This window comes from Equus przewalskii, chromosome 23 (genome assembly GCF_037783145.1).
Source record: "Equus przewalskii isolate Varuska chromosome 23, EquPr2, whole genome shotgun sequence".
Lineage (NCBI taxonomy): Eukaryota > Metazoa > Chordata > Mammalia > Perissodactyla > Equidae > Equus > Equus przewalskii.
This window is the reverse complement of record NC_091853.1, coordinates 24,716,007-24,742,134: the sequence shown is the minus strand read 5'-3', so window position 1 is coordinate 24,742,134 and position 26,128 is coordinate 24,716,007. Positions and strand designations below refer to the sequence as shown.

The window sequence follows — 26,128 nt, the reverse complement described above, 5'->3', positions numbered from 1 at the left end:
CGTGGAATGGATGAACAAAAGCACTGAGGCCTGCTTTTGACCTCTTCTGCTCAGCTAACAAGCTCTGGCACACAGCTAACCTGCCAGCCCTCTGCCTCTTGCTGTTTCTGCAATGGCTAAGTCTCAGCGTTTCTGGAACAGAGCTAATTACAAACCGTCTGTCCCATTTGTCACCAAGTCTGCGCTCTTATTTGTCAGACTCCATGTCTCATATTTTGCTTCAGATAATATGGGTACCATAGCTCTGTTTCTTTGTGGTCTAAAACTTCCCAGTAGAGAATTCTAGCTGCTATATATGTATTCTGCCGTGATACTTCCATTCCCCCCACATAAACCAAAACTTGACCTTGAGCACAAGCACTCAGGCTCCTAATCCCTTCACTTTCATGACTGTTTCATGCATATGAAAACAGCCCATTTCTTTATTTATTCATTTGGTTTAATTAAGCTCATACTATGGCATATTTGTTAACTGGTAGTTGAACAAACGGATCTTGCAGGGTGCAACCAGGAAACAACTTTATTTCTTCCTTCAGACCTATTCTATGGGTGAGCTCTTCCCTGCACTTGGATGCCATCTAGAGCAGATGGCAACACTCTAGGATAATAAAAGATTCTCTGGCTGCTTCCAGTCTCAAGAAAGGGCTCACTTCAGTAATTAAGATGTCTAGTCACATGTAATCTAACTAACTAAAGCTTCCTCTCCGCATCAAGCTCAAACCTGCTGTGTAGGAAACCAGGCATAAGAAAGAGGGATGTGTTCAGCCTTTCCTCCCCTTCTTCATCTCCTCCTCACTCACCTGGCTCTCTGTAGCCTTTCTTGTGTAAAAGAAAGAGAAAAACGCAGGGAAGAAGAGAAGTTCAGGATAGGAAAGTCTTTTTGTGTTTTGTTTTGTTTTTTCCATTCATTTGTTTATTTTCAGATGTACATCATAATATACTTCGAATTCTGTGGAGATTACATCATGTTCACCAGCCGAAAACTAATTATAGTCCATCCCCTCACATGTGAGCCTAATCACCCCTTTTGCCCTCCCCCCTCCCCGCTTCCCCTATGGTAACCACCAATCCAATCTCCAATGCTATGTGTTTGTTTTTATCTTCTACTTATGAGTGAGATCGTATGGTATCTGACTTTCTCCCTCTGACTTATTTCACTCAGCATAATACCCTCAAGGTCCATCCATGTTGTCACAAATGGCCGGATTTCATCATTTCTTATGGCTGAGTAGTAGTCCATCATGTATAAATACCACATCTTCGTTATCCATTCGTCCCTTGATGGGCACCTAGGTTGCTTCCAAGTCTTGGCTATTGTGTATAATGCTGCAATGAACATAGGGGTGCAAGTATCTTTATGCCTTTGTGTTTTCAAGTTCTTTGGATGAATACCCAGCAGTGGGATAGCTGGATCATATGGTACATCAGGATAGGAAATTCTTACCTGGCTGGCACCCAGCTAACACAGCATTGGTCTCCTCTGGCCATGGTGCATGTTCAAAGCTCATGCTCTCTGGGATGGGTGGATGCCCACATTTGACTCTTGCATTAGGTGCTTCCACGGATTCTCTGGAGGCCCCTGCTGAAATATTGGTAGTTCTTCCTGTGACTTGGGCAACAGTTGCTTATGTTACATCCCTCAGGCCCTGGGAATACAGGCGATTATATTCATCACTTCAGGCTGTCCTTTGGGGCAGGATTGGAAATGACTTTGGGGGAGAAGGAAGAGACAAGCCCTAGGACAAGGCCTATAGAGTGTTGAACATAGTGCGGTCTGGATTTCAGGCCCCCCAGAGACAGAGTTCCCTTTTGGATGACACCATTTGCACTAGCACTGCAGTGGCCTTGCCCATAACCAGAACCTCTCAGTTTGGGTCAAACTCCAGTCCTTGATGCCCCTCAAACTCCTGGAACAATCTCTCCATGAGGTGCCCTTGAAGTTCCTCACACAAGGATTGACTCGAGGAGAAGCCCCCACCCCTTCTTCTTGGAAGACCACTGGGACACTGCTCATTTCCTTGCCCTAACTACCATCCTCTGGTCTCTTCACCTTCAGCTTGGGATAGTTGAGGATCTATGTGTTGGAAACTCATTTTTGTTTTTGTGAAGTTTTTGTTTGTTTGTGTTACCACATCCTACATAGGTGCACAGGCAGTCTGGAGCCTCCCTTCAGGATATGGAGGCATTTGCCAATTACTATGTTCTCAGCTTTTGAACCTCAGCTGAAACTAAAGCAAAACAAGCCAAATTTTAACATCCTGCTACATATTATTTATTCCATTTTGACTAGGGCTACTTAACTCAGAATCTTTTAAAAAAATAAAAATCTGGGTTTTTAGACAGGCTTTGCCCTTTTTTTTTTTTTTGGCTTTCTGAAACTTCTAAATATATGTTACATAGAGCAGAATGCAGAGGTTTCCTCACACAAACTAATTAGTGCTATGTGGGAAAATGTTTAAGAATAGACCTATGAGTGGAAAACAGACTTTAATGAGATGCACCAAGGTTGTTTCAGAATAGTGAGAACCTGGGAGAATTTTCTCTCTTCTTTTCTCTTTTTTCTACTTTTTGATATGTTCCAGCTTGGCTTTAGTGAGCCTAGACTGGTTCACAGTCCTTTATCTACAATTCCAAACTCCAAAAAGCTACGGAGGAAAAGAAAAATGAAGAAAAAAAAGGGGTTGGTGTCAAGATGGCAGCATAGGCAGACTCTGAACTCACCTCTCCCACAGACACAGCTAATTTACAACTATTCTTGGAACAATTACCCATGAGAGAGAATTGAAAACTGGATAAAAAGAACCCCTGCAACAAGGGACACTCCTGATTGAGTTGGAAGAGGCAGAAATTCCTTTCTGGAGAGAAAAAAATCTATCTTAATCTTAAGGTACACAGCCATCCCTGGAAGAGGAGGGGACCTGAGCAGGGGAGCATTACCACTGTAAGCATCCTTCAGACTCAGCACAACTGAGATGAGTCTCTAATATCTGGCTTTGCTGGCTATTAACTACAATGGGGAATATCCCTAGAAAAGCTATCAGACATAAGCTGAAAAAGGCCTGCTGTTAAAGGGTCCATGCACAAATTCACCCATTTTGGAAAGTAATCTAAAATCATCAGAAAGAAAGGTGCACATTCCTTTCTTGAAAAGAGACTCACCTGATAGGCTCTGGGCACATCTCAGTGAGAGGTGAGACCTCTTCAGGGACTGAGACTTTGGCAGCAGCCATTATTGTGACCTAGTACAGGTGTGCTGACACAGACACTGGTGGACACCACTGGACTTCTTCCCCTGGCCTGTTAGCCCAGGGTCTGCCCCACCACTAGAGGACCAATTTAATCTAGCTCAGCCAGGCCAGGCAGCCTGCCCTAGCAACTGGCCCCACTCAACAGCAAGCACTCAGGCAACTTGTGGGCTTGTATAGGTAGGGTGCCTGGATCCTCTGCAGGCAGGAAGATGTGTCCACTTCTGTGGGGTAGGGTATGCATGAGGAATGGGTAGAGTGTGTGGAGTGTTGGTGGAGTTGGGGGGCCTCTGCAGTGGGGCAAATGGGTTTACTGGGTTTGCTTCAGGGGGTCAGGACATGCACACAGTTCAGGACTGTGTTGACAGTGTGTGTGGACCTGTGGGCTGTGGGGCTTATCCGCAGCAAAAGACTTGTGCTTCTCAAACAGCCACATAGGGAATCAGCTCTACTTTCCAAAGCCCAAAGCAGTTGGGTGCTCCTGTGCATGGAGCCAGCCCCACTCAGCTGCAATCCTGAAAGAGCTGACAACAGCCTTGCAGGCCAGAGGCCAACAGCAATTGTAAGCCCCTGAGCCTAGCAACCAGCCATGCTGGGGTCATACTCACTTAACAGAAAAACTGCAACAGGAATGTGCTATTAGACCTTGCAGCCAATTGTGCTGGGGCTCCCCAAACCTGATAAAGTGACTGAAGGGTCCATAGTAGCCACATGCAGCTAAGTATTACAACCAGCCAGATAGGAAGACAGCTTTGCCTCCTTGAGCACCTGCAACAAGAGAAACCCTGCCACAACAGAAGTACACACATAGCCCACACAGAGGTCACTCCTGGAACATTTGGAACTGGTGATGAGAGGGAAGCACACTGGTGGGCCTCATAAGGCATCTCTTACATAAGGCCACTTCTCCAAGATCAGGAGACATAGCTGACCCAACTAATACATAGATATAAGCATAGAGAAAGAGGCAAAATGAGGAGGCAAAGGAATACATTCCAAGCAAGGGAACAGGACAAAACCCCAGAAAAAGAACTAAATGAAACAGAAACAAACAATCTACCTGACAAAGAGTTCAAACAAAAAGTCATAAGGATGCTCACTGATCTTGGGAGAAGAATGGATGAATACAATGAGAACATCAACAAATAACTGGAAAATATAAAAAAGAACCAATCAGAAATGAAGAATACAATACTGGAAATGAAAAATTCACTAGAGGGGGCCGGCTCCGTGGCCAAGTGGTTAAGTTCGCACGCCCCACTTCGTCGGCCCAGGATTCGGATCCTGGGCGCGGACATGGCATTGCTTGTCAGGCCACGTTGAGGCAGCATCCCACGTCCCACAACTAGAAGGACCTGAAACTAGGATATACAACTGTGTATGGGGTGGGGGGTTGGGGAGATAAAGCAGAAAAAAAAAAAAAAAGATTGGCAACAGTTGTTAGCCCAGGTGCCAATCCTTAAAAAAGAAAAAGAAAAGAAAAATTCACTAGAGGGACTCAATAGCAGAGTAGATGACACAGAAGAATGGATCAGTGAGCTGGATGAAAGACTAGAGGAAATCACCCAAGCTGAACAAATAAAAGAAAAAAAGAATTTAAAAAAATGATAACAATCTAAAGGAAATCTGGGACAACATGAAGCATACTAACATTCATATTATAGGTGTCCCAGATGGAGAAGAGAGAGACAAAGGGGCAGAGAATCTATTTGAAGAAATAATAGCTGAAAACTTTCCTAACCTAAGGAAGGAAACAGACATCCAGGTACAGGAAGCATAGAGAGCACCAAACAAGCTAAACTCAAAGAAGCCCAACCAAGACACATTATAATTAAAATGTCCAAAATTAAAGATAAGGAAAGAATCCCAAAAGCCACAAGAGAAAGGCAACAAGTGACATACAAAGGAAACCCCATAAGGCTATCAGCTGACTTCTCAGCAGAAACCTTACAGGCAAGAAGGGAGTGGCACAATATATTTAAAGTGCTAAAAGGAAAAAATCTACAGCCAAGAATACTCTATCTGGCAAGGTTATCATTCAGAGTGGAAGGAGAGATAAAGACTTTCACAGACAAGCAAAAATTAAAGTAGTTTATCACCAAGAAATCAGTTTTATAAGAAATACCAAAGGGACTTATTTAAGTGGGAAAGAGAAAATCACAAACAAGGATAAGAAAATTATTTTTTTTAAAAAAAGGCAATAAAGTCACTGGTAAAGGCAAATAAACAGTAAAGGTAGCAGATCAACCACCTACGAAAAGACTATGAAGGCCAAAAGACAAAAGTACTAAAATTACCTATTTCAATGATAAGAGGGTAAAGGATATACACACATAGAAAAAGAAGCTAGGCATGATATCAAAAACATAAAACGTGGAGGAGGGGAGTTAGAGAGCAGAGCTTTTATAAAGAGGTCAAACTAAAGAAACCATCAACTCAATATAGATTGCTATATACATAGGTTATTATATATAAACCTCATGCACGAAATCTGAGGAGAAGATGATATGAAGATGGAGGCAGAGATTGGAGCTACAAGGCAAGGAATGACAATTGGCAACAGACTTTAAAAGCTTGAAGAGATGAGGAAGAATTCTCCCCTAGAGCCTTTGGAGGGAACGTGGCCCTGCTGATACCTTGGTTTTGGACTTCCAGCCTCTAGAGCTATGAGAGGGTAAATATCTGTCGTCTCAAGCTGCCTCGTTTGTGGTAATTTGTTATGGCGACCCTAGGAAACTAATACAGACTAGGAGTGACTGCCCCTATCTATTTGTGGGTACCCTCATCTGTCAGCTCAGAAGTGAAAATAATATTGCTATTCATAAACTTTGCCTATTTGGGGGCTTGTCAAGCAGAGATAATCTTCTCCAACTCAGGAATGGCTGAATTTGACACATGGCTCCTGAAAAACACTCATATAAAGAACAGCAGAAATACCGCTTCTTAGAGGAAATCCCACCTAATACTTAAAAGTCTGGGCCTCTAGAGCCAAATTTGAATCCTGATTTGAGTCCTGGTTCTTCTACTCATTAACCATACAACTTTAGGCAATTATTTAGCCTTGAGACTTTAGCACATAAGAGCCAAATAAGTGTTAGCGCCTATTTAGTTCCAACTTTTAGATTATTTTGTTTTCTCTGTTCTGTGTGGCTGCTTGTCTTTGCTTACTTATGCTTTTCCATAGCTGGAAATGGCTACCCCTGTCTCAATCTTATGTGACCTTTTAATTCAATATCCAACAGCAGCTAATTAGAATCCTTATGTTGCTTATTTCAGTTTCTTTCTTTTCTTTTCTTTTCTTCTTTTTTTTTTTTTTTTGGTGAGGATGATTGGCCCTGAACTAACATCTGTTGCCAATCTTCCCCTTTTTGCTTGAAGAAGATTGTCACTGAGCTAACATCCATGTCAATCTTCCTCTATTTTGTATGTGGGATGCTGCCACAGCATGGCTTGATAAGCAGTGTGTAGGTCCGTGCCCGGGATCCAAACCTGCAAACCCAGAACCCCGGGCTACCAAAGCACAGTGCCCAAACTTAACCACTACATCACCTGGCTGGCCCCACTATTTCAGTTTCTTGAGAGAGACCATGATGTGTATTCAAGCCATTCTGCATATTAACTATCACTGGCCTGACCTTCTATGGCTGGGATGGCAAAATCTTTTTGAAGGGGATATGTGTGGGAAGGCAATGGCAAGCATCTCTAGTACACTGAAGCTTTTTTGTGCATGTGTGAGGAAGATCAGCCCTGAGCTAACAGCCGTTGCCAATCTTCCTCTTGTTTGTTTTTTTTCTCCCCAAAGCCCCAGCACATAGTTGTATATCCTAGTGGCATGTCATTCTAGCTCTTCTATATGGGACGCCACACAGCATGGCTTAATGAGCAGTGTGTAGGTCCATGCCCAGGATCCAAACCAGCAAACCCTGGGCTGCCAAAGCAGAGCACACAAACTTAATTACTTGGCCACGGAACCAGCCCCCACACTGAAGCTTTTTAAGTCTTATATATTCAAGCTTATTTCTATCTTCCTTCATAGCATAAGCCTTTGATTTCATGCTTTAAAAAGTTTCTCTTGCCTTGAGATTATATATTTACCATATTTTATTATTTCAATTTCCACATATACTCTCTAATGTAATTTGAATTTAGTTAGAATGGCATTTTTCTTTTCTCCAAGTAGCTAGCATCATGATTTTTCGAATAGCTCATACTTTTATCACCAATTTTAAATACTAAGAATAATAGTATTTACTAAATGCTTTCTATGTGCCAGAAGTTGTACTAAGTATATTACATGCATTATTCAGCTTAGAAGTATTGTTATCCATATATCACCGCTAAGAAATGGCATAGTTGGGATTCACATCATCTGACTCTGGAGCTCATACTCTTAAGCACTATGCTAGTCTTATAAATAATTTGGCTTGGGATCTATTCTTGGCTTAAATAATAAGGAAAATTATTGACATAAGTGGAAGTCCAGAAGAACTTCACAGTTGACTAGGCTTAAGCTCAGTGTCCTCATGATTCTCTTGGCTCTGCTCTCTTCCATGTGTGGCTTCATCTGCAGGCTCACAGTGAGATAGCTGCAGCACAAAAATGTCCAGTAGAAGAGAAACAGGATTGCTACTTTAAGCAACTCTCCCAGAAGAACAAAGAACTTTCCCGGAGACTCCAATGAAATTCTCCTCAAGTCCATTGGTCCAAAATGGGCCACATGCTCCATCCTGTCTCAATTATGGGCAAGGAGGATGGGATTAAATAAATTACACAAACCCACCCCTAGAGCTTGAGATGGTATCAGCTTTCCTTTGGCCCACGGACTACATAAAAGTGAGGAAGACTATCAGTAAGGATGAGGTTCAGCTCTCTAACACAGAAAACCTAAAATAACAGTGGATTAAATAAGTTAAAAGGTAAATCAAGTCTAGAAGCAGGCAGTATAGGGTAAGGATGGTAGTTCCATGGTCACCCAAGTTCCCTCTTTCTTTCTCAATGCTCTGTCATTCTCAACATGTGGCTTCTGCTTCATGGTCCAAGATAGTTCTGGAGCCATAGCCATTTTATCCACCTTCAGGCACCAAGAAGGAGGAAGGAGTGGGAAAAGAGAGGCTGACTTCTGCTTTTAAGGGCATATCCCAGAAAACACATGATACACTTCAGTGTTTATAATCCACTGGACGGCACTTAGTCATTTGGCAACATCCGGCTCAAAGAAGCCAAGAAATGTGGACTTTATTCTGGATAGCTATAAACCGAGCCACACATCAGGGGTCGTATACTAAGGAAGGGCAGAAGATATACTGAGAGAATACTAGCAGTCTCTGCAACAGGTGGAAACATGAATTCAACTATGGTTCTGTTACAGAGGAAGAAAAGGGAACTAAATTCTGGTTAGGCCACCAAAAACGTGTCCTGCAGTCCCTCCTGGGTCTTTGGTCCAGCCCTGTACTAGACAATAGTCCAGTGGTATCAGAACTCTGGCTGGACATTCTGTGTTGCACACCCATTCCTGGAACTTGACTGTAGAGTCATCCCAAGCCAAAACTCATGATGAGGATGGAGTAAGAGTGGTTCCCTGAAGAGATTTGTATGGGCTTTTTATTCTTAAGAGTTCTTTATACATCAGGGATTGAGGATATTAAACTTTTATCTAATACATTGCAAATGATTTTCTAGTTTATCATTTACCCTTTCCCTTTATAGTGATGTTATTATAGTTATTGTTTTGATGTATGGAAGTTTTACACTTTATATATCAAATATTATTTGCCTTTACATATTTTTTTTAACTTTTCTGGTAGAATAATCTTTCCTAACCAAGGATCTGATAAATATTCACCTATATTATCCTCTTTCTCTGATTGAATTATTTTTTTATTAGTCAGAAGACGCATTCTGCTGCACATGTAACAAAAATTCCGCTTACAATCACTTCACACCTAATAGGAGTTCCTTTTTCTCAGGTAATGAAACGTTCACGGCTGGTTTGGTGGACTTATTACATCTTCAAGCATCCAAGCTCATTCCACATTTCTGTTCGATAATCCTTCATATGTAGCTTTTCCTCAAGTTCACGAATGACTGCTGCCATTCTGGGCATCACACCTGAAGTCCATTTAGGAGGAATGGGGAAGGGCAAAATGTCAGAGCTGTGTGTCACCTGAATCCATCAATTTTATCAGGAAATCCATATCTTTCCTGGAGATCCCATTTGTTAGATTTCTCATTGGCCAGAAGCAGATCACACGGCCACCCAAAAGAGCAAAAGAATCTTGAGGGGGTAAATATTTTTATCTGAACACGTTGCTGTCCTGAGCAAAATCAGATTCTATTATTAAAAAGGGGGAATTGGTATTGGGTAGACAACATCACCGGCCATAGTTTCCCTTCTAGAATTTTTTTTTTTTTTTTTTGGCATAGGATATAAAATAAGGAACTAACAATTTTTTCCAAATAGTTAGCTAACTTTCCCAGCATCTTTATTGAATAAGCCATCCCTTCTCCACTGATCTGGCATGCAACTTCATTATATTTAAAAACTTATTGAGGTTCCAATCCCAATAATGGCAGAATGTTACGATAAAATTTGGACAAAATATAGAAAACAACCATTGAAAGCACTGGAGAGAAAAAGCAAAAGCAGACAGAAACTCGAGAATTGTTGACCGTTGGAAGGATGAAATGACACTAGGTGACTTTCCCAATTTTATAGCTTACGCCTAAGTGCAGACCTCAATCAGTGCCATATCGGCAGTAGAAACCTGCCACCTTTTCTACCCGGAAGAACCAGAAGGAAGAGGGTGGGGTTTCTGCAGCAGCCAGAAAGTGAAGAGGGACATCCTGGAAAGGAAAGAGCCACAGTGGAGGAGCTCCAAATTCTATATGATTCTTTTCAAATCTCTATTTGTTCCCTGAACTACTCAGCGGCAGTGTGGATACCAAGAAGCCCAGTTAAGGTTAAATAATTAAACAGAGATTTTAGCTATTGCCTACTGCAAGAGACAGAAACAGAGTTCCAGCCAAGTTAACTGCCCACCTAAAAAAAATAAAAATCAATACTCTTGGGAGGAATTTGACAGAATCTAGAGACTGTACAATGTCTTATTCACAATATCAAGAATAGAATGCAAAATTACTGCACATACAAGGATAGGCAATGTGACTGACACTCAGGAAGAAAGGCAATCAATGGAGATCAATCCTAAAATGACCCATATTTTGGAATTAGCAGATAAGGATTTTAAAGTAGCTATTATCACAATGCTCAGCCAAGAGTCTAAGGTCTCAGGCCACTTCTACTCCCTCTTCTTGGAAATGGTATAAAGAATAGGTTATCCTATCAGGCATATGTCTACATGTCCTCCCAAAAACTGGGCTGAAAATTAACCAGGCTGATGAAAGTAAGAAAGGTAGTTTTAGGTAGAAAAGCAAAGACAGGAGTTTTCATTCCCCTTGTGTAGGAAGTAAATCAATGATAGGTCACTGTGTTGGCAGAGAGCTCTTGCCAAACCCTTGGATGCCCAGCTCTCTTGGGTCAGAAGTAGAAGAGATAGCAGATGTGGGATTACATGGCTATTTTGCAGTCCCACTTATTTACCACCCTTACTAAAATCAAACCAATTCTTCAATGAAGGTTTTCCGGCAGCCCATCCCACACCCTACCCAACTCTCTTCAACGGGAGTTTCTTTGATACCTTAATGATTTTTTTCTTTCAGAAGTTCAACACAGCATGATAATCTCTATAGGGAGTAGAGAGAAACTGACTCAAAGGGTAAAAGGACCTCACAGGGGTTAAAAATCCTGTTATAGATAAAGCAAAGATCAGCTGTGTCAAAAGCCGAAAATGGTCACCTTGTTAATCCATTTCTTTATCATTTAGGGAAAATGGCTAATCCACTTGTTGCTCCCTATTCTGGAAGCAAGTTTGCTCTGGATGGGTTCTTCTCCTCCATCAGGGAAGAATATTCAGTGACCAAGGTCAATGTGTCGATCACTCTCTGCATCCTCGGCCTCATAAACACAGGTAAGATCAAGAGACTGGAATAAGCAGCCTGCAGATGGACTGTCTGCCTTATTATTTTGAGTAAAGAAGGTGCTGAATTCTCTGACTCATATATAAAACACTAAAAACCAGTGAGAGCACTAGTCCTCATTTAATGAAGCACTTCTCTCACTGGTGGAGACTCTGACTGCTCTCTGACCTTTCCTTCCATTCTGATCACCGAGTATGCTGAGTGACACCACATTCATCACCTAACCCTATTCTGAACAGCTTATGTCCTCACGGACACTCAATGGCCATTACATATGAGACTGATCAAATACAAGTTTGTTTTTCTCAATAACATCACCAGTAATGAGACATACCTATATCACGAACCCTTTGATAGGATGCACCGAGAGGACACAGCATCATTCTTATGGTATTCTTGCCAAAAATGCAGAACCTCACTCCAAGTATAAGAGAACAATGGACAAACCCAAACTGAGGTACATTCTACACAACAATTGATAGTACTCTTCAAAAGTGTCAAGGCCATGAGAGCCAAGGAAAGATGGAAGAACTGTCACAGATTGGAGGGAAAATAAGAAATTACTACTAAGTGCAATCCTGGATAATAGCCTGGAACATAAAAGGATATTAGTGAAAAAATAAGGTCTATAGTTTAGTTAGTAGCATTGTTCCAATTCTGTCATACCTGTTCTTGATAATTGTACCAGTGGTTATGTATGATGTTACGATTAGGGAAAGCAGGGTGAAGGATATAAGGGAATACGCTGCACAATTTTTACAACTTTTCTGTAAGTCCAAATGCAAGATTATCTAAAACATGTGGCAGATAGGATAAGAAAACTTTATTCAAAGAGTAGTGGAGTAAATTGAGTAGTAGTTACAGAACAAGAGAGAGAGAGAAAAAGACAGAGACACACAGTGAAACAAGAAGGAGAGAGAGAAAAGCTGTGTAAGGACACGAAAATTTGGAAGGAAAAGGCAACGACAGTTTCCTTCTAAATGAAAGTGGTTAGTGTTAACAAGGGAGCACTTGTCCATCACTTCCTTTTACAAGTCAGTAAGTCATTATCATACAGCACTCTGTTTTTGCCCAGTGACACCTCCCATTAGCTATGGGGTCATCATATGACTTCTATCCTCATTCTGTTCCCCCATATTATTCCCTTACTCCAACCAAAACATCCAAGAGAAGAGCATGATTCAAATCTCTCAGCTAATCACCTCTAGCTGTCCCCAAAAAACCATCACCCAGGAGTACAAGGTCTGTACTAACATGAAGCCTCTCTTTGCCCAACAGTCCCTAAACATAACCAGTCCTCTCCACATATTCCTGATTGGGCCTGTGGGCTTTGCAGAGCAAGCACTAGCAAATAGCCCCTAACCGCTAAGCTATTGGTGTCTGTAGGCCTTCCAACACGTAGACTCTACTAGTCTTGAATAACTCTACTCTTCTCTTGTCATTCTACAGAGACAGCCATGAAGGCAGTTTCTGGGATACTTGACACAAATGCATCTCCAAAGGAAGAATGTGCCCTGGCGATCATCAAAGGGGGAGCTCTGCGCCAAGAGGAAGTATATTATGGCAGCTCAGTCTGGACCTTTCTCCTGCTGCGAAACCCAGGGAGGAGGATCCTGGAATTTCTCTCCTTAAGAAGTTACAATATGGATAAATTTATAAACAACCAGGCACTTCCTTAGGGCTGGGCATGATGAGGGAGCTTGGGACTGTTCTGCCTGATATTTATCTGAGCTCCATCCATGAAGGCATCTCGCCAGAGAGATAAATGAGTGTCCCCAGAGAGTTGCAAGTCATGTGTCACATCTCACAATTTGAAGGAGTTCCTCTAACACTTGTACAGTGGAAATGTAATTATAATGAATGTCATGAATCTGCAGTTGTAAAATTGATAGTGACCATAGGTATAATTACAAGATAGTTATATCAAATTTACCTCATATATAATAATGTTATGATGCTTAATACAATATTAATTATAATAAAGGTCATCTAAACTTTATACATTCATAACTGGTAGCTATAACTTCAGATCATTCAGTATGGTTCCTTTAAAACCATAACCTACACAAGTGAAATTTTTCAATGTTCATTTCTTATTTTGTGGTCCGAACTTTTTGTCTCTTCTTGAGTTGAGGAAATCACCCTGCTCTTCACTTAGTGGACATGATGTCTTTACCATTTTGCATATTTCAGATACTCTTTATATTAATTTATATTGCTCCTTCGGGAAGGAGAACACCTGGGTATAACTCACTAGGGTGAACCCACGGAAATGGCAGTCCCTGGAAACTTGAGCCACAGAACCTATGCCCAGTGATTATACTCAGAGTGGATCAAACATCAACACTTTACATGTGAATGCTCCACTGTACATTAGAAGTTCAGACAGAAGGGGTTGGAGTCCAAATCCTGCCACTCACACATTTAGTCATTCATTCATTCAACAATATTTATCAAACACACGCCGGGTATCACCTGACTACAACCAAATAGGAAATAAATCATCAGCTATATTAACAACCCACCAAATCGCTATATTGGTCAGGTCCCCAAAAGGTAACAGATGGCAAATTGAATGATTTTAGTAAAGTTTAATAAAAAGGGGTTTATTTACAAAAGTGTGGGCAGGGTTATAGGGCAATCACAAGAGATAATGTAGTATCTCATTGCTAGTTGCAGCTGTTTCCAACCCGAGACCCACCAGAGGGACAAGAGAGAACTGTTATGAGAACCAAGAGACAGAAAGAACTGGAGAATGCCACAGGACAGGAGTTTTGACATTCAGTTAAGGGATGCAACCAGCCCACCAAGGATCGTGAAGGAGGGATGTGGGAGAATAAATACCCCAGCCTCGCTCTCTTCCCTCCCTCTGATTTCTTGATGGTATTTCCTACTAGCTGAACAGAGGGGCAAGGGAGCAGGTTGATATAAACCATACAGGTCAGCTTCCTCATGCACAGAGCAGATGGAAAAAAATGGAGAATGTTCTGGAGGAACAGCTGGAGTATATCCAGCATGAAGCAACAGTCCCAAATGTAGGGTTTCCATGGTAAGTGATGCTGGAACACAAGACATGGACTTGGAAGCGTAGAGGAAATTTCCTTTTCCTGCCTCTTAAGCTAAATGGCTGAGCAGCGGAACAGATTGGAGTCCATTGAGCCTGCCAGTCACGTGGACAAGGAGCTGGGTCGAAGAGTGTGACTATGGTTGGACTTTTCCTAGAAGGACAGCCTTCCCAGGCTATGCTCAGTGCAAGGGAGCAGGAGAGACCTAACTGCACCACAAGAGACAGAGCCAGATGGAGACTGTGTTGTGTTTTATGACCAACCACATGCTGTTGGTCTAAGCAGTTATGAAGACCACCCCACTTCAAGGAGAAGGAATAGAGATCCCACCTCTTGATAGAGAAGTGTCACGTCACATCGTAAGAGGAGCATGTGGAATAGGATATATATTGGCGTATCCACCTTTGGAAAATACCGTCCCTACTAGAATGTCAGGTCCATGAGGCAGGAGTTTTGTCTGCTTAATTCAGTGTATCCCTATGTGCCTGGCACTTCGGTGCTGAATCAGAGAAGACCATGAGATGTCTGAATGCAAGTGATAAACTGTTGCTCCAGTCCCAGATTCAAGGGCTTCTGTGGATGACACAAACGGGGCAAGAAGCCAGGTTTGCAAGAACAGAGGGCCTGCAGGTTGTCAACCGGACAGGGGCAGAAGGCGGAGTAGGAGGAAAGGAGATGAATGCCGAGACACGAGCATGATTAGCTGACAAATTTACAGCCAAAGTCAGATTAAAATTAGTTTTGCCTTCACCTTTAACTTTTAGTTCTCGCCCAAAGACATATTAAGACTTCAGCCTGTGTTCAGTATAAATCAGCTGCTCCCTGATGCTGCTCACTTGTCACTTATTGGATGGCATGGGGAAAGCAAGAGAAGCTATGAAACAGTATTTATGTAGTTAATAAACTAAACCTTTGGTCTTTCCAAGGGTGTGTTGGTAAATGTTTTACAATTGGCTCTCTAGAAAAAGAAAAAAGTCCTGATTTGTAAAATTTGCCTGCTTCCATGCCTGCCAGTAAATACTCTCGCCATGGCCAATTTCAAACCACAGGTTGACATCACTGAATGTGTATTAGAAGAGAGATGTCCCATCAGCTCTCTCAAATCTGTATAGCCAGCTCCAGCACACCACCCTGACTTTCCCTTTCCACATTCCTGATAGAATTAACTATTCTTAAAGGCCCAGCTCAATGCCTCGCTCCTCCTCCAAGGACTTGAACATGACAGGAAAGCTTGTTTCTACGATTGGTGGGGAAGGAGGGGGAGCAAGGGCTCCCAAAGCCAGGGGATGCTTACATTGTTCATCTCTGAGGGCATCAGCATCTCTCATGAAGTCAACAGCCTTGACCAAAGTGTCAGCGAATTCTGCAGTCATGACATTCATGTTTGCTAGCACTCATTCCCCTAGGAGTAAGTGAATAACCCACAGACAGCAGCTGAATCAAGTAGAGATCTCCTTTCCTCTCATGATAAAAATTCTGGGAGGGGCAGACCAGGGCCTTCAGGGAGCCAGGTTCCTACCGTCTTGCAACTATTCATCCTCCTCCTTGTCTCTGTGGGTTCACAAGATAGCTGCTCCACTTTCAGCATCGAGCTGTGTTTCAGGCAAGAGAAAGAAAAATGTGAAGGGCAAAGATGCACAGTAGCTGAATCTGACCCCTGATAAAGGGCAAACCAGAAAGCCCCATCCAGGACTTCAGCTCACATCCCATGGGTTAGAGTCATGTCCTGTGACCACCCCTCCCTTCAAGAGAGATTGAGAAATGAAGTTTTCAGCTGAGCACACACCCACCCCAAACAAAACTGGGATTCTTTCAGGCCACGAGAAGTGTTTGTCACAAACATAAATCACGACAGAAATAAGGAGATACACAACCAGAACAGAAGAGCACAATTCCTAAGATGTCAGGCTCCTAACCATGGTGACAGGATCCACTCCCACTGACCATCTGCATGATCCTAATTGGTCACAGCTTCCCCCATGCTGAAGAACATTCTAGGCCTCCCACTTCTTCCAATTTCCCTGTGAGAAACTATGATTCCTTTTCCTTAGTAAAGAATGTAATGAAAGGCCGTAGATATCAATTAGCGGGGAGCCTGAGTTGACCTCGGAGGCAGTGACTCACATTGGCACAGGGGACAGTCATCCCAACTGCTGTTCCTGGAGAGCTCTTTCCAAGGACAGTTAAATTCCACCTCACCAGAGGCTATTCACACAGGCTGGGCCTTTCTGCTTGGCTAGACAGCTCTGGGCCAGGATCTCAGATCCACCCCTAGAGTCCATGCCAAGCTTCAAAGACTCTCCAGAACAGCGGTCTCCGAAAGTTTACTCATTATTAAAAAATCATTAGGCGTGTATATTTTTAATAGCTATATAGTTACTATTTATATAATATATGCATGCAATATTTACTAGCATAAAACATATGCAAATTAGAAATCTTAAAAAGACAAGATAAAAAATAAAGAGAAATTCTAATATTTTTTCCTCACACCCCAGTAGTTCCTCCAACATGTCCCCTTTGGAGACCTGGCTCAAAGTTGTGTTAAAGAAAGAAGGCAGCATTCCTCCAAACCAATCCTTTGGGATCTGAGTGACAGGCCAAATCTTGCTTTGGTTCAGGGTGAGCTCCCATTTCCCACTCAGGGTGCTACATGTAGGGTAGAACTCATCACCCCTTCTGGCATTGCCTGCTGTCCAGGGAATCTGCCAAGAACCCACATCCTTCTTCATCAGTGCCCAGCCCAGAGCACTGGGACACATATGCTAATCAAGTCCCACAAGCATCCTTTAATTTCTCAAGGGAGGAACGCAAACCAAACTAATTTGCCATATTAAGGGAAAAGAAAAATACATTGGCCACCCCGATACAGTGCTCATGATGTCTCACAATGTCTTCAGCAACTCTGCCTCCAGTGTCAACATCTCAGCACCCCTGGATCTCCCTCCCACCTCAGAGGGTGACCAGTTCATGGAGAATGCCAAGGAAAGTGAGGATATCCCTTGCATGCTAAATCCTCCCCCTGTTAGCAATTCTTAACCTGAGTTCTCCAGGTGTTAGACCTAGAATTTCGCTAGTTACACTTGGAACGTGTCTAAATTCTCTCATTTTTAAAGGGCGGGAGAAGGGGGGACATGGATGCGGACAGGGTAAATGTGAAAAGAAAAGCCAGATGAGAAAAGAGAGAATTTTCAAAAAGGTAAAAGAGAACTTAGAACCTCAATGCCCACAGGCAAAAAAGCCAGGAGAAGCAGAATTAAGTCTGCACAGATCCAGAACACATAGGGTGAAGACACACCTAGAAAAAAAAGGTAATGCCATAGAAGAAAGGAAAGGGGAAAATGGATTCTTAAAAAATAGAAAAGTGCCAGGTGAACACCCGCTGAGTTAGGGAGGCTTTGGAGATGGGAGTGTCTGGGAAGGAGGATAAGGAAACGGAAGCCACAGGGGAGGGCACATTGGCAAGTTGCATGACCTGGAACCAGGGTGGAAACTGGGGACAGATTAAAAGACCCACACCAGTGAGGGCTGAGGCCTGAAGGATTCAAGAACTAGCAGTGTCGGCCTGTTTCTCTGTGCCATGACCGGCTGTCCAGGACTGTCGGGTTGGTGGGCTTCAGGACCTCCCTCACACTGTCCTTGAACAGTCCTGTGGCATCCTGAGTGGACAAAGAGCTACCTCATGCCAAGACCAAAGAGCAAGGCTGTCCTAACCAAAGCCTTTTCGGTTTCACCAGCCTCCCTTTTTACCTGCGTGGGAGGCAGCGCCACCCGGTGGCTGACTGTAGTGGTGTACTGCACTACACCACAATTTCTTCCCCCAGTGAACCCAAATTCTACCCCAGGGCTACCATCACCTCCTCACCAGTGTGCCTACTTGTGAGTCACTGCTTAGGGCGGATGAACAGACCTAGAGGAGGTGGGGCAGGACTCAGGCATCTGGTAGGGCCGCCTGGCCCTAGCAGCTAAGAAACCATTGGCTTTCAGCTGTGGGGAGGTAGATTTGTTCAATAGCGACAGCTAGTGGTCAACCTCAAAAGCGAGGTGCTCTGAGCCTCAAAGACAGCTAAGGCATGAAGAGATAAGAGAGATTCTTGTGGGGCTGGCCCCGTAGCCAAGGGTTAAGTTCGTGTGCTCTGCTTCGGTGGCCCAGGGTTTCACTGGTTCGGATCCTGGGCACAGACCTAGCACTGCTCAAGCCATGCTGAGGCGGCGTCACACATGGCAGAACTAGAAGGACCTACAACTAGAATATAAAACTATGTAGTGGGGGGCTTTGGGGAGAAGGAAAAAAAAACAGGAAGATTGGCAACAGATGTTAGCTCAGGGCCAAGCTTTAAAAAAAAAAAAAAGATTCTTGGCTTCCAGTGGAGGCTGGCATAAAATGATACCCAGAAAACCCAAATTCTTTAAAGCACTCTGGCTACCTCCCCAGCCACATCTCACGCCACCTGTCCTGTCTTTGATTCCTCAAGGACACAGAACTGCTGGTCCTCTGAAGTCACCCTATTCCCACCATGTCTTTGCCCATGCCATCTCTTCTGCCCAGAAGGCTCTCCCCTCCCCTCATCGTCTGCTTAACTCCTGCGCATCCTTTAAGACTCGGCTCAACCATTACCTACTTTAGGAAAAGTTTATTCCCTTCCACCAGGGCCCACCCCTCAAGGCTGGGATGGGTGCTCTCTCACCCCTATCCCGTGCCTCTATAATTTTCTGTATTTGTCTATCACTTGAGTTCACTACAGCCTAAATTTACATTTAAAATTGTGTTATGTGGGGCTGGCCCCGTGGCTGAGTGGTTAAGTTTGTGCGCTCTGCTGGAGGCGGCCCAGTGTTAAGTTGGTTCGAATCCTGGGCCCGGACATGGCACTGCTCATCAAGCCGCTCTGGGGCAGCGTCCCACATGCCACAGCTAGAAGGACCCACGACGAAGAATATACAACTATGTACTGGGGAGCTTTGGGGAGAAAAAGGAAAAAATAAAATCTTTAAAATTGTGTTATGTAACTATGTGAAAGTACTTACTGTATCTTACTCATGGTTGCATCCCTACTACTGAATACAGATCTTTGCCTATATAGTCATGTGCCACATAATGGCGTTTTGGTCAACGACGGACGACGTATACCACACTGGTCCCATAAGATTAGTATGATATAGCCTAGGTGTGTAGAAGGCTATACGATCTAGGTTTGTGTAAAAACGCTCTATGATGTTCATGCGATGAAGAAATCACCTAACGATGCATTTCTCGGAACATATCCTGGTTGTTAAGTGATGCATGAGTGTATGTGGCACATGATAAATGTTTGAGAAATAAAGGACTCATAGATCCCAATACTGAGAAAGGCTTTAGAGAAAATGGAGACTCATGGGGACAAAACAGTTTTGCATTTCAAAAGAGAGGTGTAGATGGATTTAAAATTCATTTTGCAGGATTCCAAACCATTCCTCTTTCCACCACACCACCCTATTTTTGCCCCTCTGCTAACACCCAGCAACACCGGGCCCTCAAGCTGTCGGGAGAGCCCCCCACCCCTCAGCAACTCTCCTGACCTCGCCATCTTCAGCTATGCCCTAAACCCCAGCTCTATTCCTTCCTGCCCGCTTCCTGCAAAACTGTCTCATCAGAACTAAACTGCTTCTTCACGAAACTGCTCCAGCATATCCACTCCTGGGATTTTAGCCTAAAGGAAATATTTTAAAAGAAGAAAAACACATCACTGCATTCATGAAATTGCTCATTTGCAGCACTGCCTGTAAAAGCTAAAAATTAGAAATGACAAAAATCTCCATGTAAGTAAAATTAACTCCTCCGTATAATCTCCATATGAATAAAATTATTGATCACATCATGCAAAAACTAAAAAGGTATCAACACATTTGGATGATTTTTTTTACTTCATTTTATTAGTAAACACTTCCATAGTACTTACTATGCTGAGGCACTCTTCTACTGTGTGAATATTAATTCATTTAATCCTCAAAACAGCCCCAGGAGGGAGAAGCTGTTATGATTCCCATTATTTATTCCAGAATATGTTTGGTTTGATCTGATATAAAATAGAAGTTAAATGGCCTACAAGACACTTATTTGGGTGGACACTGTGAAGCCCCTTAAATATTTTTGCTTCATGTAGGGTAGTGTAACACATATTCTTAAAAGAACTTGGTCAGTTGACTTGAGTTGAGTGAGTTTGAAAGCTTACATATATTAACTTTTGCCATCATTCCATGGATGTGTTACCAAAGCAGGATCGTTTTTCCCCATTGCCCAGAAAGCCAACCACCAAGATAACGAGATTGCAGCAGAGAAAGGCAGCCAAGAGAGGAGGTGGGAGCATCAATCTCAGGTCTGCCTCCCCGAAAATGGGGACTCAGGGATATTTATAGGGTAGGGGGCAAGGTGGCGTGAAGAGTGGAAATAGATGCTTAGAGGTGAGGCAATTTATGATCTGTGCAAGTGTACAGATTGCTTCTTCATAGGGCGTCTGTTCACAAAATGGTGGCGTTACCATGATCTGAGGGTAGAGTTTTTAGCTCCTTGATGTCAAAAAGGTCACTTATCGAGAATTTGGGCAGGCCCAGTTGTGGGGTTGGTGGCCTCAACCAGCCTGAACTGGACAAGGGGTCTCAGTTCCTGAAAAACCACTTTTAATTACTCTGTTGATAAGAGGGGGTCAGTTGAACTGGTCTTGGAGGGCCCATGCTTACAGATGAAGAGGTTCCACGTTTATTAATCTTTCAAAGTGATGATTTTATATGCTTTTTATGCTATGGATGTCGTTATGAAATTATATCAGACGAAAATTCACTGCAGCTACTCATTCATATTCCTACAACTGTAGGTCTGAATGAAGATCTGTGTCATCAACCATTAATAAGTCCCAAGGGCAGATGCTCCAAACTGCAGGCGTTGCTAAAACAATAGCGACAGATAACATTTATTGAGTGCTTTGTGAGTGTCAAGTCTTGTAATCCTAAAGTAATCCTGGAGTGTAGGGATTATCATTATAGCCTTTTTATGGAGGAGGAAACTGAGATATAAAGAGGTTCAATAATTTACTACACTCAAACAGGTAGTAAATAATGAAGGCAGGCTTCCAACTCAGGCTGTAGGCTTCAGAGTGAGCAACAGCCCTGGAAAGCAGTGTCACGTGTGATATATAAAGTAATCTTGTTACAAAATTGAAAGTTCTTGCAGCTCTGAATTAATCACTGCAATTACAGGAAATTATTGTAAACCATATTCATTTTTCTTATTAATTTGTCTATTAAATTGTATTTACCGGTGTTAATAATTATCCTGAGGAATGCTAGGTAGACATGGCTACTGTTCAATAATAAGGAAATTATTAAACAGATTGTGGTACATTAACATTATGAAGTATCATGACAACACTAAAAGGTAAAGAGATAAAAATATGAAAAATATGTATAATATAGTCCCAAGTGGAAAAACAAACACATAATTGTAGATTCTCTACACTTAAAATATGTGACAGAGAAAAAGATACGTGTGTATGGACAAAAACTAGAAGGGAATGCGAACAATGTGAAACTAATTTGTGTTTGGTGATAGGATTAAGATATGTGTTTTTATTTTAAAAATTCTTTTAGTGGTATCATATTATAATTTTTATAAAAATGAACAAAAGAAAATCTGAATGCTTTCTGACCCATTTCTCCACCAATCTGCCTTCATTCTGAATCTTCAAAGCAAGCCCCTGAAGATCTCTGCAGAGCAGGCTGACAGTGAGCTAATGTGTCAGCACGTTGGTGAGATCAGTTCGGGTTCAATTTTGCTGCATCGAGTTAAATATCCTCTGTTACGGATCACAGATTGCGCTGAGCATAGAACAGAGCGGAAGGGTAAGCGTAGAAATGTGTAAAATGTATTGAAAAGGCTCTGGAGGATATTTCAGTTTGCAATGTGAGGCCACCTGTTAAATAATTAGGATAGTTTAACAGAGGCTGTAGCAAAAACGACAGTTTAACCAAGAAGGAAAATTGGCAGTTTCAGAAAGAGGATAACACTACTAAATAAGCTAATTTTTCTAGAGAGCAAGCGTTGCGGGATTAGAGCGTCAGCAAGTACAGTCGCTATCCTTGGGGCTATCAGAATTCCGGGCTTAAGACAAAGGTAATGGTTCTGACTGTCTAGGCTGTCAGGGAAAAACAATAAAGAAATCAAGTAAGTGAAAGCATATTTTAGTGTAATGGAAGCTTCATATTTTTAATTTTTTGTGAAACGATTTTTGGTAGCTGGGTAATTTACAGAAGTATGCTTTTTTAAATAAATAACGTAGTTTTTAGTGATAACTGAGAGTTCTCAGAGTTCTCTTATTGGACAACTCACACACACACTGGAGTGAGGAGGATGGTGCTTTAATTGATCCTTAAAAACCAGGAATTTTTAAAGTTTAGACAGCGGTATTGCATACCTAGGGGACACGTCAGTATGATATCTGACTGAGAAGTAAGTCTTATTTCATATTCTGGCAGGCCCAAGGGGACACAATCTGAAATGAAGATGAAAGGAGAAGAACCAAGTCGCTCTGAGGATTTTTCCTTTTGGTCCAAATGGAGACAGGTGCCTGGGAAGCCCTCCTTTTTCTGGTCTACCTTACTCTTTCCCGTCTGTCAGTTCTATAACACATACACACACACACACACACACACACACACACACACCCCCTCCCCCGCCCCTCCTCAGGCCTGAAGTTTCATGCTGTCAAGACCCTTCAAGGTCAAAACTGGTAAGACCATCCTTCTCAGGAGACTAAGATGAAAAGTAATTTGTCTTTCTCAATGCTGGGACCCTCAAGAATGGATCCACTGTTAGCTGTGCCTTAGGGTTAGGCCTTTCAGATTCTTAGCATCTACACAACAGACAAATCTCTTGCTAATACTGATCATCTCTTACAGAGTAACTTTGAGGTTTCATTACAGTAAAAAGCCCTCTATCAACAATGATGACACAAAGCGACCAAAGAGAAGAAAAGGTCTCAGAACTCTGTCCTGCCCCAAATGTACAGTCGTAACTCCACTGTAGCGAGGCAACCTTGCAAATGTAGGAGTTAGGGAAATAGTTATCTTCTTCCTGATGACTTTAGACTGTGTCACCTCTAAGAAGGAATATTTGTCCTTGGGATGTTTGTGTGGACATCTTATCAAACAGTTGCCAGGGAGACACTCGGAAGACTAAAAAGAAGAGTCTGCAAGTCACTGGTTGGGGAGAACTTGCACAAGAGCAGACTTCAGTGTGCCCCCCTGAGCCACTCTGCAGGACTTGGAGTTCCATGTTCCCCTCACCACCCGCTCCTGCCACTTTCTGCAAAACTTGGGGTGACAAGGCCACCACGGACTATCCTGTTGACAGTGTCTGTGGCGTTGTTCTAAAATGAGTAACTTAGACTCAAGGAATGCAGTGCTGAGAAAATGTTGGAGGGAGTGTAGTGGGGGATTCTAAGAGAAGAACGACTCTTTTTCATTTTTTTCTGGGGAAGATTAGCCCAGCGCTAACATCTGTGCCAATCCTCCTCCACCTTATATGTAGGTCACCACTACAGAATGGCTGGTGAGCAGTGTAGGTCCGTGCCCAGGATCTGAACCCACGAACCCCGGGCCACAGAAGCAGAGCACGCCAAACTTAACCACCATACCATGGGGCCAACCCCAAAGGCAAGAACAACTCTTATGGACAATGTTGCCATTTCCCAAAAGATGAATAGGAGAGTCATCCAATAGGGTGGGAGGGGGAACACGATTAGAACTAGTAGCACCCATGTGGGGATCCCCATAAAGGGTTTAACTTCTTAGTGCTCTCTCTTGAAGTATGGAATATTAAGTGATAGTAGCATACAGTTTAAATATTTTCCTTTTGTAATTGGAATTCCCTTCAGTTAACCCAACCCTACAATAACATCTGATAATCCCATACACAGTTGTGTGATTTTGTGAAGAGTAAAGCAACAGGGCTATAAAGTAAAGTGATGCTTATCCTGTGTTTACTTCTCACGGGAGCCCATAGAGGACCCAGAATCTGTCAAGGAGACCATGTCCTGATGTTCCACGAGGTGACCATCAACAAAGTGAGCCAAGGTCCCAGCGGGCCTGGAAATGGTGAGAACCACAGAGTGCTGGCCAGTAAATGCCACGTGACCAGCTCAAGAGGGGCTAATCTAAATCCTCTGTACTAGCCTATACTAAAGGAATGGGACCCTCAGATAGAGGCAGGCTGATGATTAGACTGTGTATCTCTACTTGAGTCTAATTTGGTAAATCGAAGTTTTCTTAAATCCACTTTATTCAGATTTTCAAAATGTTAGCATAGTTACACAAATGACTGTAAAATTATTTTCCTGTCCACTGTGTGATGGTTACTTCCACGTACCGTTCATAAATGTTTACAGATGTGCTTTCTCTGTTTTAAATTGATTTGGCTAGCTGGCAGCTTATTTTACTGATTTTGTTTTCTATTGATATTTCTATCTTTCCCCACATATGGACACAAGAACCAGCTTCTGGTTATTCAATAGATAATTGAATTTATCTATCAATTCTGCTCTGAATTCTAACTTATTATATTGTTGTTTCTTTTTACTTTCTTTTTGCTCTCTCTTTCCTTGATTTTTCTGACCATGTTTTAGAAATTTATTTGAAAATAAATAAATAGCTAATTTATTTTTAATTTTCCTTATTTAAGTAATGAAAATATTTAAGACTATGAATTTTCCTTGGGTCATGCCTTGGCCATACCTCATAGATTTTGTTCATAATATTCTCATTAGCATTGTTTTCAAGGCGTTCTTAATTGTAGATTTGGTTTCCTCTGTATTTCAAGAGTAAACTAGGAGGATGTTTTTTCCAAGAGGTCTAAGTGTTTCCTTCCCACTTTTGTTATTTATTTATAACTTTATTGTACTATGGTTAGAGAATTCTACTGTAACAGATCAACTTTTTTTTAATGTGCTGGAGTTTGCTTTATGATCAATACAGTCAATTTTTTTGATGTTTCATGGGCATTTGAAAATAAGGTATAGTCTCTATTTTTAGTTTTCTGTGTGTGTGTGTGTGTGTGTGTCTTTTTCTCATATAGAGAGATGAGTATGACAACCTTATTAATTGTATTGTTCTCAGAACATAGTGTTAAGAGCTCAGGTTCTGATGTCAAGCAAACTTGGGTCCAACACTTGCTGTTATCTTTTTTTTCTTTTTTTGAGGAAGATTAGCCCTGAGCTACTATTTGCTGCCAATCCTCCTCTTTTTGCTGAGGAAGATTGGCCCTGAGCTAAAATCTGTGCCCACCTTCCTCCACTTCATATGTGGGATGCCTGCCACAGTATGGCTTGACAAGCACCCGGGATGTGAACCAGTGAACCCCAGGCCACTGAAGCAGAGTACATGAACTTAACCACCACACCACTGGGCCAGCCCCACTTGCTGTGTTGTCTTCAGCACATTGTTAACCTCTCCAAACCCCAGTTAAAGTGGTTGTGGTATCCCACTGAATGCATAGCCCCAAAAGGGATTTTGATCTTTGTACACATTTTTTTTTTAATTTTTAATCGAGTCCAAATAGTTGGTCCACAGTTACTCCTGTTATAATCTCCTGTCCTCTCCTATGCTCTGGTGCCCTAAACTCCAGGACCCTCTCCCTAGTCTTCTAAAGCCAATAAAATGCTCTTATTCTCCGTCTTGGGCTCCCCAACCCCTCTGTCTTCTACTCATTCCCATCTCCACATGTCAAGTTCCAGAGAGAGGACCTCGGGCTACTGT

General features: G+C 42.4%; 1 protein-coding gene and 1 long non-coding RNA gene across 4 annotated transcripts in view; one reads left to right on the top strand and one right to left on the bottom strand.

Moving 5' to 3' along the window:
• Positions 1–1,579, bottom strand: part of LOC139078870 (uncharacterized) — a 47,858-nt gene extending 46,279 nt beyond the window's left edge. The window contains exon 1 of the long non-coding RNA XR_011532030.1: positions 1,445–1,579. This is a non-coding gene — a long non-coding RNA (uncharacterized lncRNA). The remainder of the gene's footprint in view (positions 1–1,444) is intronic.
• Positions 1–13,281, top strand: part of HSD11B1 (hydroxysteroid 11-beta dehydrogenase 1) — a 44,638-nt gene extending 31,357 nt beyond the window's left edge. For all 3 annotated transcript variants that reach the window (XM_008516575.2, XM_008516582.2, XM_070591034.1), the window contains exons 6-7: positions 11,129–11,272; positions 12,732–13,281. In XM_008516575.2, the coding sequence (XP_008514797.1) occupies positions 11,129–11,272; positions 12,732–12,961 (374 nt within the window). In that variant the 3' untranslated portion in view covers positions 12,962–13,281. The remainder of the gene's footprint in view (positions 1–11,128; positions 11,273–12,731) is intronic.
• Positions 13,282–26,128: the final 12,847 nt, after the last annotated feature.